At 37.0% G+C, this 16,259-nt stretch overlaps 1 protein-coding gene across 3 annotated transcripts in view; it reads right to left on the bottom strand.

Annotated features, from left to right (window-relative positions):
• dpp6b (dipeptidyl-peptidase 6b) overlaps positions 1-16,259 on the bottom strand; it is a 100,082-nt gene continuing 83,823 nt past the window's right edge. For all 3 annotated transcript variants that reach the window (XM_079452836.1, XM_079452835.1, XM_079452837.1), the window contains 23 exons: positions 15,350-15,462; positions 15,109-15,183; positions 14,770-14,822; positions 14,018-14,099; positions 10,163-10,283; positions 7,796-7,950; positions 7,147-7,244; positions 6,787-6,913; positions 6,418-6,456; positions 6,213-6,320; positions 5,900-5,991; positions 5,721-5,768; positions 5,519-5,631; positions 4,053-4,106; positions 3,610-3,708; positions 3,464-3,533; positions 3,134-3,328; positions 2,835-2,889; positions 2,385-2,502; positions 2,243-2,301; positions 2,097-2,169; positions 1,858-1,931; positions 1-1,566 (listed from right to left, as the gene is read on the bottom strand). In XM_079452836.1, the coding sequence (XP_079308962.1) occupies positions 1,417-1,566; positions 1,858-1,931; positions 2,097-2,169; positions 2,243-2,301; positions 2,385-2,502; positions 2,835-2,889; positions 3,134-3,328; positions 3,464-3,533; positions 3,610-3,708; positions 4,053-4,106; positions 5,519-5,631; positions 5,721-5,768; positions 5,900-5,991; positions 6,213-6,320; positions 6,418-6,456; positions 6,787-6,913; positions 7,147-7,244; positions 7,796-7,950; positions 10,163-10,283; positions 14,018-14,099; positions 14,770-14,822; positions 15,109-15,183; positions 15,350-15,462 (2,171 nt within the window). In that variant the 3' untranslated portion in view covers positions 1-1,416. The remainder of the gene's footprint in view (positions 1,567-1,857; positions 1,932-2,096; positions 2,170-2,242; positions 2,302-2,384; positions 2,503-2,834; positions 2,890-3,133; positions 3,329-3,463; positions 3,534-3,609; positions 3,709-4,052; positions 4,107-5,518; positions 5,632-5,720; positions 5,769-5,899; positions 5,992-6,212; positions 6,321-6,417; positions 6,457-6,786; positions 6,914-7,146; positions 7,245-7,795; positions 7,951-10,162; positions 10,284-14,017; positions 14,100-14,769; positions 14,823-15,108; positions 15,184-15,349; positions 15,463-16,259) is intronic.

Genomic DNA, 16,259 nt, shown 5'->3' on the forward strand with positions numbered 1-16,259 from the left:
TAGCTTTGAAAATGCTTTATGTACAAGGTACACACAATTAGGGACCAAAACAGTTGTCATTTACACATCAGTGCGTCTGCTTACAAGACAGAACTTAACTTACAACAGTAAATTCAGTGGAATCACATAAAAACATTCAAGCTGTCAAAAACAACACGTAGTTACATTAAAACAAAAAACACCTCACCGCCGTGCCAAATTATATAGAAGGAAAATATATTCTATGCAAAAATAATTTCTTTAACAGCCATTAAATGACAGAACATAAACCTGCCAAAACAATCTAGCTCTATTACTGCATACTTCAATCTACTTTTTCACAACTTAACTAGTACGCAGGTCTATAAGGAAATGTTCTTGGCAGGATTCTGGCATATGTTTCTTATTTGTACATTTTTAATCTGTCCATAAATTATTCAGCCTACCTCATGGACTGCCTGTCTTGAGCAGGTTTATTCCAATAAGGCACAGTGACTAAATTAATATCCTTAGACATTTGTAGCTGCACTCAAACAAAAAGACCATTATCCATTGAATGGGCCTGTTCACACAGAAACTATATGCAATGTGTCTTAAAAGAGAATGCTGCTAATGGATGTTGACAACAATAGCTTGATTTAAAGGATGTTTTACAGTAGTTTTGATTCATGTAACATGAGCAACATATCAGACCCGTTCGAAGAAAAAATAGATTTCCTAACAATTTAGGGAAACGTGTTCTGTGTGTGTAAATTGCTCATAAGCCTCTTTATTCCTTATTCTTTTCAATTCAGGTTAGGATGTTATTACACACAATTTACACAGTCACTCCTCTCATGTTTCATGAATGCAGCTCAACGGTTATATGAAGTATTTACACATTAATTTTCCTCATTGTTATTTGCGTAAATTGGCACATTAAATACAAACAATTTATGTAAGAATGGTTTTAGACGGAACAACTGAGATAGTAATACATTCATAAAGAATGAGGCCCAGTAAGTTTGACATTAAAGACAGAAACAAACTGACATCGATTTATCCAAATAAAGTCCTGTATAATAAGAATGAACATTAGAAGGTTACAAATAAAGGTCATTTGCAGCTTTTCCTGCCATTGACTCATTCTCTTCTGTATATTGTGCTGTCAGCTCAAAGCTTTCCATGAGCAATGTTTCAACGAGCAAATCACAGCCGCCTTCTCGCACCACTTGTGCATTATTCATAAACATGCCACGCTTCAGCATGTACTTCCACAGGTTCTTTTACCATTAAGTCATTTACACTCTTCCTTGGAGCCAATCAGAGTTGAGGGGCGTGGTCCATGCAGTGGCTCAGGAGAACCCATCAAAACTGGGAAATGAAAGAGGTTGTAATGGCGGGAGAAGTTTGCATATTGGGTTATAAGCTGGTCTGTTCAAGGATATCAATATTCATTTAACCGTCATCTTCATTGTCTTGCTCCACTTTTTCCTCGATAAGTATCTCCGGTGGTCTGAAACATTCTACAAAGAAGTTGACCAGTGACAGACTCAGATGTTGCTGTGAGTCTTTCGAATGAATGAAGTGTCCTTCATCTGGGTAGATCTGTGGAAAAATAAATACATTTGGATGAACAATAGTATCTCACTCCCACTCTTATATAAAACAGATTGATTTGCTGTACAAAAAGCACGGATCCTGGTGCACCTACTTCAGGTTTAACACCCACAGACTATACGTCTAAAACCCATAAAAACAACTAATTCCAATTATGAATGGCAAGAAAAAGTGATGCCTTCATAAACAACATTAAAAAGGATGAAGCATTTAAGTAAATAAGGCTATATAAATATTAAAGGCTATAAATGTTAATAGCAGCAGATCAACATCTCTTACCTGTAATGTATAATTGGCCTTTTCACTTATCATGTGGGTGATAAATTTAGCTGTGTGCTGAAAATGCACTTTCTCTGTGTGCACAAAAAGAAATGATTACAGATCATTTTTTTCGCTATGACTGGATTAAATCTGCCAGGCCTGATGTACAGTTCATTCCACTTGGCAATAAAGCACATGCTGTACATGATAGATCCATGAGAATGTGTGCATTTTAACTGGTTAAATCAAGTATTTACCATCAGCCGTTGGATGAATTATTAAGAGTTTCTTGTCCTTCATTTGCTCTATTTGGTCTGCTAAACGTGCCAGCTGCAAAAGAATTGTAAATTATCTACGTCACATGCAAGTATTTGTTTGTCCTGAACGAGAAATCGTACATTACCTCGTATTCTCGCTTATTGAACTGTGGTGATCCTAAATATCGTTCTGAAAATGCAGAAGCTGTGGACAAAAATTAAACAACTAGATCATTTAAACCAAAGCATTATCAGACTTAAGGTTAAGTAAAAGCTGTAAGATCATACCATATAAACTGAAATCTGTAATGGGCGAGACGGCAGTGCCACACTTGATTTTGAATTTAAAAATGTTTGGAGATTCATCTGAGCGTAAGAGTCGGCTGACCAAATATCCTCCATACGCCTGCAGTAGACAAAAAAGATATACTGTAAGTTAAGCACTACACTTAAACCTTTATCAACAAACTGACTGCATGAGAAAAGTGATATAGATATTATTTGTTAATCAATATCTATATTACATTAGATTATCAAACAAAACTGTCAGAATTTAAGACATTTTTATAAGAAGCGTACGCCTTTATTTATGACATAATACTTGACTCACTTCGAGGTCTTGCATAATAATCAATTTATGCTAAACAATATTTCATGTCCATTTGTTTGAAAAGTAGCAGTGTAATAAATGGAATAAATAAATGTAACAAATTGATTCAACTTAAAAGGCCAACATACCTTTCCATAAACTCCAATTCTTGACATGTCAATGTATTTCAGCTGTGATACTAATCTGTAGAGAATCACAAAGGAGATGAGATATAAACCAGCGCTTCTCAATTTCATTACCCAAATTGTGCTGTAGGTCTGTTCAGACAGCATCATGGACATCATGAATTTATCATGTAATTGCATATTTAAGAGTTCGATAAACAGTTACTGTGCACCACTTTTTGATATCCATCTTAACTACTTTCTTTGGTTCCATAAAATGATGCGCGTAATGAGCAGCCTGTTGTTTAAATTATTGATCTGACCTAAGAGCATCTAGTTGGTCTCTCTCCTCAAACTCTCCCAGTTTCTTCTGAACTCGATGAAGAAGGTTTGTCCCCTGAAATCCACTGCCTCGCCCATCCAGACGCATGACAACAGTGTTGAAGTAGCTGACAAGTACAGTTGTCCAGTCCACCTCAAATTGTTCCGTTACCACCTGCCCACCGGGGGTCCCATCCCTGCCATAACAACACTGGTTTTATTACCTGATAGTAGATATGATAAATAGTCTTTGACGGATGAACGGAGTATAAAATATTATTCCAATATGGTGGTCATTAAAATAATGTGTCAGTTGTCTATGAATAACTTACACAAGCAGCAGTAATGGGTAATGGGCTGTTTCTACGAATCCAGCTGGTTTCAGAATCTGGACGTTCAAGCCTGTATAAATGGCAGAAATTCAGTGCACATTTTAGGAAACTGGACTGATATGAATAAGAATGTTGCTGATACTCACAATAATCGTCTACATTGAACTTCTTGTACTCTACTTTGGGCATCTGTGTGTTGTTTACTGTGGCGGTTAACTCTTCATTGGCCTCCACATCCTGCAGCTCTGAGGGAAATTGAGTAAAAGTGCATTAAGTGTCACTGTTTAGCGCAGTCCACTTGTGATGGGATTGTTAATGCCAGGTACAAAATTTCCATCTACTGTGTCCTTCTCCCTCCAGCCGCAAGAACACAATGATAAAACAGACATTTGAGGATTGTATCTTACATCTTGATACTTTTATATCACTGTATCTACAAGCATGCCGAGTAGATGCATATCTAAGCCTTCCACCACCTGAAACATATCTTTCCAGTGGTCTTTTTTTCACACAGCCAGTCACTTCCAGTTCAGAGCTGATGAGATGAATGTGATGATGTGTCTGCAGGTGCTGACAGTGTTATACTCACTTTGATACAGCCCGTCTCTCGTGCTGTACACTGCTGAGTATGGTACACCAGGACCTAAGAATTAAAAACAAAAGAGAAAAGGGGACGATTGGATTCTGTAGCACATGCGATACAGATGTCACAATGATAGTTGACACAAGGTGCTAGACGGATTATTGCATGGAATTCTGCATGTTGTTTCTACAGTAGCCCTAAACTGCTCTACAGAGCACGATTCATTAATACGTTCGGTACTTTGGCAAAGAAGCGAAAACGTGACAACATCTTAGTTCTGTGGCAGACACCGTAGTACTTCGGATGGGTGGGGATGAGTGAGCCGTTGACTGCACTTTGCAACCTCACCGCTAGATGCCTCCACATCGCTACACACCACACAATCGTAACATTGAAAATTTCACCACAGCCAAAAGGTTTTACGTTGTTAAAAAGTACATTTACAAATACAGGAATCCAGATAATCCATTTTTGCTCCGATCTTCTCTTTTGAATGACACATTCTGTGAGGCAGTGCGGTGTGCGACCATAAGGCTCTACTCCGAGTTCATCTAATTTAATAACACAAACGCTGACCTTTCTGTTTGCTCAACAGATCCTGCTAAGCAGATCAGCGGCCATGGCAACCGCGCTGTATTGTGTTGATAAAAGACACAGCAGGGTAATGTCATGACTAACACGCTTAGATCAGTGAGAGAAAACCACGCTGCGGCTTGCCGGAAAGAGAAACTTTGTAACAGACAGAAGATACAAATTCCTGTAGCTCAGTTGGTAAGAGCACTGCACCAGGAACACACACACTGCTAAAAGACGTGTATTTACGTATGGAATGCAAGTAACTTTGGATAAGTCCCTGCCAAATGCATAAATGTAAATGTTCAGTAGAATAAAGCTTACAAACAAATGTAAATAGTTCTTTTGTAATTCTCTGTGACTGTAAACTAACTTTATAATCATTTTAGGCTAAATCGCTGAACAGGATGTCTGGTATCACATTAAGTGGGTTTATTTTGTAATTAGTAGATGGATATCAAATATTCATTTAGGTTTCAAATGATTATGAAAAAGTAAAAAAGTGTGGAGTTGAAGCATACACCTTCGATTCGATATTATGCGTGATGCTGGGTTCACGATAAACAATTGATATTTTGGTAACACTTGACAATAAGATGCTATTTGTTAACAATTTGTTAATGTAATGCATTAGATAAAATGAACTAACAATGAACAATACTTCTACAGCATTTATTAATATTAATTCATTTACTAATACATTATTAAAATCAAACGTTGTCAATGTTAACATTAGTTATACTAACACGAATAACTGTATTGACATGAATGAATATTAACAGGGATTAATAAATACTGAAAAAAAACGTAATCGTTCATTGTCAGCAAATGGATATCATCCACCAATAAGGATCATTCCAGAGTCAAGTGATAATTGAAGATGAACACTGGGCACAAACCTTTACAATTGAGCAGGAAGTAGTTAGCGTCAGGACTGAATGTCCCAGAGACATAACCGCAGGTGAACTCACAGGACAGGCAGCGTCTGTTGAAGGAGCCTGTGGTATTTGCACTGAAACACAACACATGTCATCACTGCACAGGTTTCACACGCTTCACTGCGGGTTACTGTTTTAACATACGGATGTCATCTTGTCATACCTGTAGAGATGACGCCGTCTCGCATCATCTTCTGTGCTCAGAAAATATCTGTTAGATTAAATGACATTTTTTTATAATATGGTTTTGCTTGTATTGGACTATTGACATTTCTGTTGACACGAAATGATGGGCAGTGTGAAGTGTAAGGGTGACACAGGACAGAAATGATTATTGCTTACAAAAGTTTGGTATCTTCGTTGAATGCTAAGATCTGCGTCACATCCCAATCTCCCGACGTCAGAGACTGCAGCGTGTCCGTGCTACTGTTGGGCTGAAACAAACATGACTGTAGGTCATCACCTTTAAAGTCACACATCTCTGCACTCTTTAGGAAGGAAGGTTTGATTTAGAAAAGTATGCATGTTCTCAAAATGCACTCAGCTCTTTTATTACAAAAGATGAAAGGAAGTGTGATTCCTCATGACCCCTGAACCACGCTGTTAATATTTCATGAGGATATCAATATGATTCAGTCCACAGTGATAGGCTCACCTGTGAGGTGGACATGGATATGTGGAAGAACTTTCCCCGACCTCCCTGTGGAACCGCTCGGGTGAAGAAGAACTTGTAGCCGTCTCTTGAGAACAGTGGGGGTTCGTTCTGCTCAGCGAGACAGAATGACATGAGGAGGTAAGTTAAAGTTGGAACAACACTGCGTGTGTGTTTGCTCCGAGAGCTCATGTGATGCATGACTCACCTGTCTGTGGAGCCAGCTTTCACTCTCATCTTCATGTTTCTAAAACATACCAAAACAATAGTGATGTACACTCACGAATCACAATATATATTGACAGACGCTTTTATTCAAAGAGATTTCGAGCATTCAGGCTTTACAGTTTATCAGTATAGCAAGGGAGACGGTTCACTATTTCTCTTTTGTGTGACAAAGCTTTACATTACTGAGATAACATTTCTGTTTAATATAAAATATTGTCAAAGTATAAGAGTACATTGAAAATAAGATCATGCAGCGATCAAGTAAATGAGACAATTGAGAGAAACTATTTCACTAAGTTTCTAATTTGTAAAACACAATGTTTATCAGAGACTAGGTTTATAAATATACCTTGGTACAGATGCCTGTGGTTGCCTCGCATAAAGTCAGGACGGAGTTATTCTGTGCACGATTCAGCCAGTTTACTGCAAGCTTAGTGCTGGTTGCCCATTTTACCATGGTGATGTAGTACTCCTTCCTGCAGAGAGATGCTAGTTAAAAAATGACTCTGTACCACAATATTGGAGTTAAAAGAGCTGTTTTAAAAGTAAAGCTTTTTTTCATGCTATTCTTAAAGGTCCAGTCAGTACTTTCTAGGTTGCGAATTGCAATGAACCGCTCACTCCTCCCCTTCCTTTAGAAAAACTACGACGGCGGACGCAACATGGCGAATTACATGTCAATCACACTTCATTTGTGTAAGATCCTCACCTGATTCTGGGGTCTTCTGGTTTCCTCATCCTTACTGTGTGTAATGGACCGTTCAGACTCGCTACTGACAAATAGATATCAGGATTTTCCTCTCCAGCCTACAGAGAGACGCCAAGAGAGATTACTACATCACCACTTAAATTTGATCTCAGTATGATGGTCAGACGTGTGTCCTGTCACGTGTGTCCTGGCAAGGGTTTTGTGATGGCTGCTAAGTGGTCAAATGAGCTCAGCCCAGTTCTCTATGATATTTTAAGGGTTTAATATATACATTTTTTGGGGTTAATCTAACACCTACAACAGACAAACTCTGAATTTTTAGAACCAGTTTTAATAGAAATCAATAAATCTCAAGGTCATGAGATCAAATCCCAAGCAACACACAAACTGGACAAAAGCTTGAGAGCTCTGCTTTGGGATAAAAGTTATCTGCAAAATGAATAAATGTACAGTACATTAGGTTAGGTAATGTGATTGCTAGTCATGACTATTACGCAACCAGATTTAGTTCAGCCACTAATACATACAAATATAATTCAGGACAACAGCAACCAATCAGATCCCACGTCAAGGTCACAGTGCCATTGCATTACATTTAGGATATGTTGATTAACCCTTAACGTGTTGTTAAAAAGCAGCAGAGATTTACTTTTGGGTATCGGTACTCCTGTCCTGCTGGATACAGTGCTCCTGTGAACATGGGTATCTCCATCTTGGGTACCAGAGTATCGTTGATGGTGGCATATGCCAACCTGAGACCATCTGGTGACCACCAGTGGGCAATGTGATTCTGAAAGATCTCCTCTACATGGACATAAATGACAAAATGGAATCTTTCATCATAAACATAGATGTCAACAATGTACTGTATACAAAAAAGTAACACACGTCCTGCAAGTTTAAAGATTTATTTCCATGCACCCGTATCTCTGTCAGATCCAGGACAATAATAGACGTTTCAGGATGAAATATCCTTCCGAGCAAGCGCAGGCCGAGGGCACGGTGCAAAGATAAATAACTGCAACATGCACAAAAGCCAGCGAGAGTGATTTATCACATCCATTTGGCTCCAGCCTCAGGTGTCTCATCCATCACTTCATAAAGCTGATGGCCTTAGATAGAGAAGCACCAGAAGGGCTGTCACATGAGAAAGCGTAAAACACATCCACCTGTAACACGCAGCCACCGTTCTGCTTTTGAATCATTATGTAACCATTCACATTACCAGAATTAAATACGGAGAACACTAATACAGTATATTTTACAGCATGTTTGCTTGCAACTTTGACAACAGAAACCTTGAATCAAATATATATTGTTACTTTTATGAATTAACTGGAAACCCATGCGAGCACCACAGCTAAATGTTTCAGCATGCATTCATTACTGCACAGCTTTAACTCTCTAATCTTCTAATTCTGTAAAATCTTTCTGTCCCAAGAGACATGGAACCACATGATGGCAGAAAAGATCCAAGTGTGACTAAGCACAACCCCAATTACTTTAGGTTAAAACCATGAAATGTTCAAACTACACACCTGCGAATTAGTTTAAATAAACATTAAATTGTACACTAAATATTCCATCATTATATTTAGAATACCTTAGCGGTATACTGCCCTACAAAGACAAAATGCAGTGACTACACAAACACTGAAATGGAGAAAAAAAAACTGTAATTTTAACTCTCTTGTTTCTCTGAAATGGGACAAAATTGAACCAGGTGACTGGTCGAAAGACAGAACAGATTTTAGAAAGCCCATTTCAAACCTTATCTTAATTTTGACTAAATGTGTAGTTACTGCACTTTGCCTTTGTAGGGCAGTATAGTTGTGGACATACAGTAAATACAGAAGCAGTGTAGGTAAATATTAATCAACTATAATAAACAAAAACATTTGTAATATGAACATTAACACTGTAATGGTGGTAAAATGGCATTATTTAAGTTTCTTAAAAGGACTAAAACAATCAATCAATATATGAAGAGTATCATTTTGTAACCAAACTCTTCATATGTCTAAACATACAGCAAATTGTCTCTATGTTCAACATATAATGTATATTTATAATAATAGTAAAGTCATTCAAACTATGAGCACACATGGTAATGTCTGGCACGACCATCCATTTTATAAACGTTGTGAAGAAGTGTCATACGTTTGCACAATGTTTCTTCATGCACACAGAATAAAACATGTAATACAATGGGGAAATCAACAACCAAAAGTCTAAGTGAACATAATCCCCAAAGTAAACACAATTCTTTTGACACAAACTGCTACATTAATTACTATGAATATTAAAATCCCAGGATATTGTGGGAGATTATATTTAGCACAAATCCTAATAGTGCATAATACATTACATAAAGGTTCACTTTTGAGTTGACACGCCAGTGCTGTTCAGAGACAGATGCTGATAATAATCTATATTTCATTAACATGGATTGGAAAATGTCCATCTGATTTTGTTTAGTGTTTTATTATATGATCTTATTAAATTGAAACTTGTTTAGTGTATTATTTCTGAATTCTGAAATTAATAAAAGATTAAAGAATGTCACAAATTTGTCTGGCTCTGAAATCTTCTTGACTGTATGTATTGAAAGGTTTTAGAGAGTGTCTCTTGCTATGAACTGCAAAAACCTTGAAAGATCGTGTTTTCAAAGACAAATTCTTGCCTTAATCCTATTGTTTATATGAATTTTGTAAGGATAAACACAAAAGTGACTGCTAATTTCGTGTTACTAAAGAATGCCCAGACCAAATCTCGACTCAAAGTCATAAAGCAAATACTAATATATTTTATATTATTTCTTAAAAAGTGGTACAGAAAATGTAAAGTGCTAAAATACAAATATCAGTAGAACAGTGCTGTTGCACACATATCTACATAATGTGTACAAATAAACTCTTCCTTTCCCACAAAATATAGACTTTCACAATCACATCCTTCATTACATACACACACACAGTCCACTGGGTCTTTTATTATTCATGCTTATGGGCTTTACCTTCATACAGCCAGTCGGCAAGTCCATTAAATATGACCCCTTGACTGCCTGTGGAAACCAGCCGGATTGATGGACTGTTCACTCGTGCTTTGTAGTAGATGTTATTCTCAAAAATGAAAATCTGTCAGGAGAGAGGAAAGATTCTGTGAAACACCAAGATGATTTAGACAAAGTAACTCCTCATGTTAAAAGCATACGCAGCATAACAATAGGGTTGTGTGAACGGATATTGAAGTGGTTAAGATAGACATGATGAACCCCGAGGCACAGGGGGTTGTTAAATGATTATAAAAGTCAATTTGATTTCACCTTTTTTTATGTCTAATTCCTAAATACAAATCAACAGAGCCAACAAATTATGGTCTGTCGCTTTATATACTGTCATTTCTTATAAGATTACATCAGTTGCAATCTTCATGTATATATCATCAGAATTTAAAGCGAAAGTTCATCTGAAAAGAAACTTTTCCAAACCTGTATGATTTACACAAACCACAAGGCAGATTATATGCACAATGTTACATGTGGAAAGCATCCGTTATGTTTCCGCCTTGAAATGTTTTTTATCAGACAGCTGGTTAGTTGTGTTTAAGGGCTGTTTCAAATATTTCATATTTAACAGTAACGCTTTAGATTACGGCCTGCAATGTACCGTAGAATTAAACAGAATTTCCAGAGTGACTTATTGTAACAATAATGTACCTCTACAGTACATATCTGTAGGTAAAGGTTTGGGAAATAAAGTAGTCATTAAATAAAAACCTGCAGTATGCTATACAACAATCTTAGCATGAACATACACTACATTTTTGTAATCACAATGTACCCATAAATAAACTATGATGCTATTAATTTAGTACGGGGTTCTTATTTTATTTTTATAGCTAACATGAAACAAGGGGAAATGATATGTTCAGTTTTTGCGCAAAGAAAACAGCACAAATGAAGCACGCAGACTGTTAGCATGTCAACTGTAAATATGACTTAAGTTTTGACTTTATTTGATTGATTTTAGGATTGTTGCTTACAAATAATTAATTTGAACTATTTGAAGTTATTTGGATGAGTTTTAATGTGTAAATTGTGCAGAATCAATGTTGATCTTTTGAGACTATTTTTCCCATACTTTTAACCCCTTCATTTCCCAAACTTTGCATAATGTTCCCCTTTACCTACAGATATGTACAGTAGAGGTACATTGTTGTTACAATCAGTTACGCAGTAAATTCTGTTTAATTATGCGGTACATTGCAGGCAAAAATAAAGCTCTTTAACAAAAATGACCTCGTATTCACTCTAACTCTGAGCACAAACAAAATCACGAGTGCTATAGCACCATTTTGTGTATGGAACACCTCTCTGGTATTTATCTTGAGTGTTTCTGTAGCTTAACTGGTAGTACGATGTTAACAGTGCGAAAGGTTGTGGGTTTGATTCCCAGGGAAAACACAAACTGATCAAACTTTGATGGCACTGTAAGTCATTTGGATATAAACGTCTGGCAACCGTGTAAATATATTTGCAGTACTCTGTTGATTGCAAGATGATTGACAGCAGTGAGAGAAGCAGCGTGTGGCAAACTCTTGTGAGATTTACTGAGAAAAAACAAGACAATCTCCTCACCTCTAACAAGCAGCAAGCAGATGTTTATTACTTTTGTCTTACATAAATCTATCAAAGACTGCAGCTAAAAAAATGCCTCACCGGCCGTCCCAAGGGCTCTGTGCATGTTAAGATATAATATTGATAAACAACAATATTGATAACAAAAATCCTTCAGAGAAAAGCTTACTATGCAGTGGCAAATCTAAGATAACATTAGAAATGCTGAACACTGGTCGTTTTGCATCATTTATATTATTTAACTTTGTTGGCATCATTTATTAGGAAAGACTTTAAACCTGTAATTTTCTCTTATTATTGTTGTCCACGAAACCCAGTCTATCCGTGGTCTGTATCTAACTAATGGTTGAGATTGAGGCCTGGTATTTAATGTGTTTTTGTTATGCATTTATTGACTCACTGTCATTTCCTCTGAATGTGAATAGATGGAGTGGAGCAGAGAGACAAACAGATAATAGCTCAGTGTTCTGTCATTAGTGGCTTCAGATGGAATGATGAACTGAATCAATCACACTTAACTGCTATATAGAATCCGTTGGACACCCTGTCAAAGGCTTGTTGCCGAAACGTCGGTGTAATAAAAAGCTTGCACAAGTGAGCGTGCGGTGGGTGGTTCTTGTACATAGATATTTATCTTCCTTGAGCGGCACTTCTGAAGGTGTGCGTTTGCTTCTTTACACTTTTAAGAATGAATCTGTTCCAACACATTGTCAAATCTATGTATACATTTGTTTATGCACAATTTAACTCAGTTGTACAGACATACGACAAGAATATACAGTATTAAAATGTTTCAAAAATAAACATTAAAGTGTAAAACTTTGTGAACAGAGTTTTTTATCTGCTGAGCTGCAGGTCCACTTCCAAGGTTACACATCAGCCAGGATGTTACATATTCATACAGCAATTTCCAGCAACAAAGCCACCTAGAGTCATTCATCTTTAATGAGAGCCACAACATGAGTGACAGTAACCCTGTCGATGACAAGTAATGAGTTACAGTAACACTTTATGCAAATAGCAGCATTCAAATGCACTTCAAGTCCATGTGATCTTCAACCTGTCACCACATCATGTTTAAAATCAATTTTCAAAACCTATGTGGGTCAGCAGAGAGCGACGATACTCTTACGTTTTGGAACAGAACCAAAGTACACGTCTACAAAAGTTCTCATTGGTTCTTTTGGCACCTGTCCTGCTGTCTGTAAGTTTTCCTCCATCACACCTGTGATGTATAGCGGCGACTCCTCTACATCTCAATCTCTGCTCATCCGTGACCGCCATTATCTGTCTCACTATCTTTCCCTGTTGGAGTTGGAGATGTGACCTTCAGTGTAGGTTCTGGCACGCAGACCGGCTCCTGCTGATTGCTCTGTCATGGAAAACTAATTGCCTGAGGCGTCAGTGAAGCATTGGGCGGCATGCAGGCGCCTACGAAATTACACACCTGATGCTCCCTAACTCGCATACACACACATGCGTATACGTTGTGCTTGGCACGTTACGGAGAAAAACTATCGAAACATATGCCGGTGTACGGCTATGACAATACATTGCAATTACAACATTTCTATGAGGTTTGTATTTAGACTTGGTGTAAATATCAAGATTTAACACTAATGCATTCATTAATATGCTTCATATTTTTCTATGCAGTAATATATTTTTTCATTTCAACACAATTGTGCCACAGTATGGTTTATCATTGTAATTATTCGTTATTCATCATCCGTGAGGTAAAAATAGGTCTGGCTGTTTAGAAAACTAATACCACACCTCCCTTCAACAAGCTGAATTATTTAAGGTGCGTGTAACTAGCATAACAGAGACGCGTTTAATTGAATACTCAATTATTGAAGTATGTTCTAATTCCAAACCCAAAAGATAAGCGATAGAAATAGAGAATCTTCCCACTAATAAGATAAGAAAGGAATGTATGGAAAGGTGCCCATTTGTGCCATCTGCCACTGGGTCGATAAAGATCTTAGCTCATCCCTGTCAGCATGACCACGAGAACAGCCACAACCAGGAAGAAAGTAGCTTTAAGAAAGATGCGCTTTAAATATGGTAAAGTGTTGAAAGAGAGTTTACACATACCATAAAAATAATGTGTATTCGTTTCTAATTGATTTATTTTCTTACATCACCCCATGACTGAATAACTTGGTAGCACCAGTGCCACCTCTCTCAAATGTTAGTCTAGAGCCCTGAATATGTTTGAGAGCCTCTTACCAGTTGTTGTCCTTTGGGCCCCCATCCAGCATACTGGAGTGGAGTTTTCGGTACTTCATTAGGGGTCAGTTCCACTTTCTCCCTGTGAAAAAATACAATCCAATCTCAGGAGAGTATGTTTTTTTGCATTTACGTACTCTAGAAATTTGGATGTGATGGAAAGTAGGCCTTTTTTGAAGACTTGTACTGTATATGTCACCAAAAAAGGTCAAAATAATATCAATAATGCATAACAGATTAAAAAATGATGAAAAAGTGTGCGTTTTTTCTATCTTATGGGGAACAATGGAAAGTGATTATAAACATACTATAAAAATACTAAATGATGAATCTTTCAATATTTAAAAATAAAAAAAGGTTTATGCTGAATAATTGGGGATAGAATATACAGTAGAATTTGTACAGAATAAAAGTCATTATGTCTATGGAGTGTGTGTGTGTGTGTGTGTGTGTGTGTGTGTTTAACCTCTCAATTACACTCCTAATTACTACAGTAATATATACTAGGATATGTGTTAATGCATTTCACAGGTCAAAACCCGAATTCACTCGAGATACTAAAGGCTAACAGTAATGAATAATTTACACCGGGGTGGACAAATTATACCAAGCGACCCAAATTAAAGGCCCATATTTCTTCAGAAAAACACTAGGTGGCAGTGCTACCCACAATTCAGTTATTCACAATGGCTCTTTCCTTTTACAATATAAATGTGAATGTGAGAGCATGTAATTAGAACAGTGGGACTTACGGAGCGTCAAGGCTGCAGATGATGTAATAGGCCATGTAGGAATATTGATAAAGCTGCAAAACAAAGAAAACACAGAGCAGCCACTCTCTTATTAAAGTCATAGCAAAAGATACGAGAAACAAGCAACACGAGAAGAACAAAAAGTATGAAAACTAGAGTCTAATCTTTTTCAGAGAAAATATTTGTGATGCCTTTTCCTCTGCGGCAACACTCTAAAAAACGGTACTATATAGCACCATCCTGAAATAGTGAAATAGTGTATGCCTATTTCAAATACACATTAGACAAATACACCCTTTGCATATTCATCTATTATAAATAAGATCATGAAAAATTTACCGGCACAATATTGTAGGCCAACAGCACATATTTTAAATCAGGAGAGACTTGGTATTTGGTGGGCGTGTAGGATACCTGAAATCAAAGAGAAAAACTTTTAATCATTCCTCTTTAAGTCTAAAATTACATTACAGCACATGAGTAGTGGTACAAGATCTAAAATATGTAAACATATGTTGACTTAACTGCTAAACATTTACAAAGCAGCACGCAATGCTCTTATTTATAAAACTGCACAAACCTGGTTGCGAAAACTCTCAAACATCTTGTTCTTGGCCAGAACCTCTGTATGTTTGTTCACCACATTCCGTTTGACCACATCTCCCTCCCGTGTGCGGTATATCAGTTCAAAATCTGATGAAAGAAACAACTTATAGGTCATTATAAAGGTCAACAGTGACAAAGGTCAAGAGACAGTGGGACCAGTCAGCTAACTCATTTTATGGAGAAAGGGTTTATTTTGACAATAACGACTGAGTGACTATACATTATCTTATTAAGTAACTGGACATAAATTAAAGACTTGAGTTAAATTAACAGACATTGGACTAAAACAAGTACCATAAAGTTAGTCGCTATCTATTCCACGATTTCTATAAGTGGTTATTATAGAAACTCAGAATCCACAATGCTGTGATTGACCAATCAGAATAAAGCATTTTAGAGAGCTTTGTAAATGATACCTGATGCATTTATTTTATTAGCAGGGCTCACCATAGTTATTTACTGTATACTATACCCAATTTAATCGTTCTATATAAACTATCACACTCGTGATAAATGTTAAAGGTTCACCATCAGTGCACAAAGGATCCATTCGGCTGATGGTAGATAACTGTTTACTGGTGAGCTCTTCCATGCATGTAAAATGGCCTGAGATCTTTTTAATAACCCATAACAATTTATTCTTCCATTTACTTTGAACAGGCTTTTAAAACCTTTTTACAAACTCATTACAACCGTTGGACCATTTGTCTCTGCTCTAAAAGTTCTGCGTTTTGCAAAGGCAAAGCCGTGTTCTTTATTTATTCAGGTTGTAAATGTTATACCTACCCTGGTAAACAAGCCTGCGACAGCCCTGAATGCAGATAGCTCCCGGCTTGATAAATAATACAGACGAGTGATCCCTTTTAAAAAAGCTCTATGATGGG

Source organism: Barbatula barbatula (assembly GCF_947034865.1).
Source record: "Barbatula barbatula genome assembly, chromosome: 3".
NCBI lineage: Eukaryota > Metazoa > Chordata > Actinopteri > Cypriniformes > Nemacheilidae > Barbatula > Barbatula barbatula.